The following is a 4,053-nucleotide window of genomic DNA, read 5'->3' as shown; positions in this document are numbered from 1 at the left end:
TAATTACTAATCTTAATTCTCAGTTTCATTCATCCTTAACCAAATGTCAATGGTTCGATCATTGGATTTGAATATGAAATAACCTTAAATCTCTAGGTTTATTGTCCCACTCAATAGATGTGCCCTACAATCCAGAGCCATTGTATTCAAAGGTGGAGACCTGGTTACACCAAAAAAAAAAAAAAAAAAATCTTAATTCTTAGCCCTAATCCCTAATTCCTTATTCCGTTCTCGGGCTCTGGACTTCGTCTTCTCCACTCCACAGCTACAGACGACGGTTCAGCACTCCTCCTCATCTGATCTCTCACCGCCTCTGCGCCTCACACCCTCCTCCCTCTGCAACACTCCAATCAGGCGGTCACTCCCTACTCCCTCTCGCCTCCGCCCTCGCTCCTCAGTCCTCACATCCTCAGACGGTCTGACCTCACTTCGTCGACTCAGCGGCGATCGTACGGGACTCGGGCACTCAGCGGCTCTGCGGAACTCACCTCATCCTCGCCCCTCAGCCAGTCAGCCCTCTGCGCCTCCGCTTCACTGTATCAAATCCAAGGCTCAAGGTAATTTTTTATTTTTTACATATTAAAATTAAAAGGGATTTCATACATTATATGCTGCTATTGCTGCGACTCTCTGTATTTCTTTTTACATATTTCATACAAAATCCTATCGTGCTCACTGTACTCTGTTGTTAGTGTTTGAAAATTAATTCTGGAGTCTGGACAGTGTGTATCGTTTTTGAAAATTTTAAATTTTCTTTAATTGTTCATTAATATTTTATGTAAAATTTTGAGAAATAACCAAAGGAGTTACTGTTTTTGAGAAAATTAATCCTGATAGAATTTTTAATTATTAATTGTGGAATAATTTGTTTCTTTTGGTTTTAGGGAACTGACATGACAACCTACTGTCCGTTATGACACTAAAAAATTCCAATCGGTTTTTCAGTTGCTCACCCCAAGTTGTTCCTCACGTATGGCTGTGTAAATTGTAAAAGAATTAATATCATTATAATTTATCACTTTATATATCTGGTTTCTCTATGTGTACCTTGCTCATAATGTAAGTACTAATTTGACATGATTCTTGTCTCCAAACCATTTTTTGAAAATTTGAATAAGCTTCATTGCCTTTGGTTGTACATTTTGCTATGTGGTATTTGTATAGTTTAAGGTGCTTATAGTTTCTTATGTATTAGGCATTTAAAAGGTTACAATGGACTCCACAATGAAGGAGTTCCAAGAAAAGTTAATTGAGGTTGAAATTGAAGGCGAGAACATTTTATTGGCACGGCAGCAGGTAATTTAAATGCCTGTGCACCTTTTTTTTTTTTTAATTATAAATAATACTCTGTAATAGTTCTAAGCGAATAAGTGAATTTCAATGATGTAATTGCAGTTAGTTGAAAATGATAGGGAAAGGAATGGAAACAGGGAAGCATTGACAGCATTAAGGAAGAGGGCAAAGACAACAAAATCCAGCGTTCCTTCACCTTTTGAGTCGATAATGAGGGAGATTGAGACGAAACCATTGGTGAGAGAGGTTTGTTCAACTTGTGGCAACCATGACGTGAAGGAGACAACTTGGCTTATGTTTCCTGGAACTGATATTTTTGCTAGTGTTCCATTTCATGCTGTCCATACCATTCTTGAGCAAGGTTTCTTTCTTTGACCATGCTGTTTAGTGTTTATGCTTCTTTCTTGATGGTATGATCGTCTCAATATATGTGTGAATTAAATGAGCCAAGCTATCATGAGCTACTCGAACTTGATTCTACAAATATTTGAATTAGATTGGGTTACTGTCGAGTTGAGATTGAGCTCAAAAAATTAGAGCTCAGTCAAGCTCTTGAGCTTGACCTTTGATTTTTCTAATTGAGCTAAGCTTCAAGCTTGGACTATTCGGCATCGGCTCGACTCGTGTACACTCTTATCTGTGAATCTGTGATATAGGGGTATCACTTATAATTCTTTCATTTCCATGAATGGGAAAACGGATGTGTATTTCATGTTAATCATTGAGCAAATGGTAGCTTGGTATAGTAAATGTAATCACATAATTGTGTGGAAGGTTTCTTCCATTGGATGCTGTGAGAGTGGTTTTAATGATCTAGAAGACTTATTATTGGAAAATGTCATCTTGAAGCATATTTTCCTTGTTAGTGATGGATGAGGCCTTTGTTTTATTGCAGAAATAGTAATAACACTTTTTTTGGATTGGCGCTAATATTATTTTATACTTGAATACTTTAGTATGATGTTATTTAATCTAGCTCTGGAAGGTTGACAGCTTCTATGCAATAGATGTAAAAATGCAACCCCCATTAACAAGCTAAGCAGGCATATATTTTATATAGATGGTGGTTCAACCCATAAGACTCCTAAAATGTATTTGAACCGCAACTATAATTTTCTCTTTCTGTTCTGTCTTCCTATGGCTCTAAATCTAAATGTTTTTTCCAACAGAATCAAAATAAAATTCTCGAGATTCTGAGCATGTGGACAAACAATTAATTTTGAGACAAGATACTTGGTGAATGTTTAGTTTGAATAGACTAGGCAATGCGGAAGGGGGATGATGAATGGTGAAGGCTGTGAATCATGAAAAATTGACTGCTGAATTATACAACTGGATTTGTGCATTATGCATAATTTAACTTTAATGCCTGCCTGTATCAAAGAAATTATTTGTACATTATTCTTTTATCTAGTGGTGACTTGAGCATGACTCATTTTACAATTTCAAGTTATGCATGGCCATAAAGATATGAACCTTGTACACACCTAGGATTTCGGCAGCATTTTCTATCATTCCAGTAATTCAGCACAAAAGATGAAATGGTTCAACTAACATGAGTACTTTTGACTTTGAAACAGATCAAACTCGACTGGATTATGAAGCTAAGAAACTTCAAAGCTATGTAAAGGAGAAGTCGTTTATCATATCTGAGAGAGGAGTTCTTGCTGACAGGATCAGCCCTGGCGTTCTTAGATCTATGGTCACCTTGTCTGATACACCAAAGAAAACTGAGCCAACAGAATGACTCCTTCCTGCATTCAAACAACCAGTTCCCCTGCTTCACTCTCAATTATTCATAATTTTAGACCGAAGCGGACCTATAGCGATAGCAGTGTGCCCGTGCTTATATAGAGGTATTGTGTGTCGCTTCTCTCCCATCTCCATTATGGATTTCTAGTTTAAAATTTGAATGTGAAAAGGGTGTGTTTAGTAATTGAGAATGTTTTTCATTTATCTCTAGAAAAATTGTTTTCTAGCATTATTTTCATTTTTTCAGTTTAGGTATTTGAATAACTATTTTTTCCTTAAATTTTAAATACAAAAATATGCGTAACCTTTCATCTTCTACTTCATCTATTTATCTAGCCATACCACTCCTTAACTATTTACATCACTATAACCCCTATATATTTAACATATTTCTTGCCCCAAAAAACTGCCTAGAACCATTGAGCTAAACAGTACGGGCTACTTAACAATTCTTGCATTGTGGTGGCTAAAAGCCATATATTGGCATAATCACATTTGTTACATGTTAATACAATATAAATTTTATTCTATTGTCTGATTTGTAAGAATTATTATTTAGTTTTTTATTGATTTAATGAATAAAAATGAAAAGTATTCAAAAGATAAATATATCTTTTATATTAAATAATATATGTATGAGCATTTTTAAAGATTTTTGTTTTTTAATTATTATGAAAAAAAACGGTATTCTTGAAAATTTGGGAATAACTAATACCATGTGTCACTTTGGAATGGATATTCCAACTCAAGAAGGAATAACTCATCCTGGGAATGCTATTTTTAAGAGCAAAAAAATTAAAACAAAGAATATAATGGATTTATTTTTAACCTATTTCTTAAACCAAACTTTTGATCACATTCCATTCTCAATTTTAGCAACAGTGTGAAATCTAGTTTTTCATTTTCTATCAATTATAAAGGCAAAATGTAATTTTATAATCTTATAAATTGTGTTTTACACGGAAGAAAAGTATATTATTCTATATTTGAATAACAAATTATAAACCA

At 34.5% G+C, this 4,053-nt stretch overlaps 1 protein-coding gene across 1 annotated transcript; it reads left to right on the top strand.

The window, feature by feature from the left end:
* The first annotated feature begins 218 nt into the window (after positions 1-218).
* LOC115996327 lies at positions 219-3,361 on the top strand. Its single transcript, XM_031235531.1, has 4 exons — positions 219-557; positions 1,196-1,296; positions 1,396-1,654; positions 2,874-3,361. The coding sequence occupies exons 2-4, from the start codon at positions 1,213-1,215 to the stop codon at positions 3,038-3,040; spliced, it is 510 nt and encodes a 169-aa protein (XP_031091391.1). The 5' UTR covers positions 219-557; positions 1,196-1,212; the 3' UTR covers positions 3,041-3,361.
* Positions 3,362-4,053: the final 692 nt, after the last annotated feature.

The sequence above is a fragment of the Ipomoea triloba genome, chromosome 11 (assembly GCF_003576645.1).
Source record: "Ipomoea triloba cultivar NCNSP0323 chromosome 11, ASM357664v1".
NCBI lineage: Eukaryota > Viridiplantae > Streptophyta > Magnoliopsida > Solanales > Convolvulaceae > Ipomoea > Ipomoea triloba.
The sequence above is the reverse complement of the archived record's forward strand: the minus strand, read 5'-3'. Positions and strand labels throughout refer to the sequence as shown.

Bases quoted from the DNA above. Each gene is read 5' to 3' on its own strand.
- LOC115996327 (XM_031235531.1), top strand. From the start codon at position 1,213: ATGGACTCCACAATGAAGGAGTTCCAAGAAAAGTTAATTGAGGTTGAA. The intron at 1,297-1,395 runs GTAATTTAAATG...ATGTAATTGCAG, and splicing joins TTTTATTGGCACGGCAGCAG to TTAGTTGAAAATGATAGGGA. The intron at 1,655-2,873 runs GTTTCTTTCTTT...ACTTTGAAACAG, and splicing joins CCATACCATTCTTGAGCAAG to ATCAAACTCGACTGGATTAT.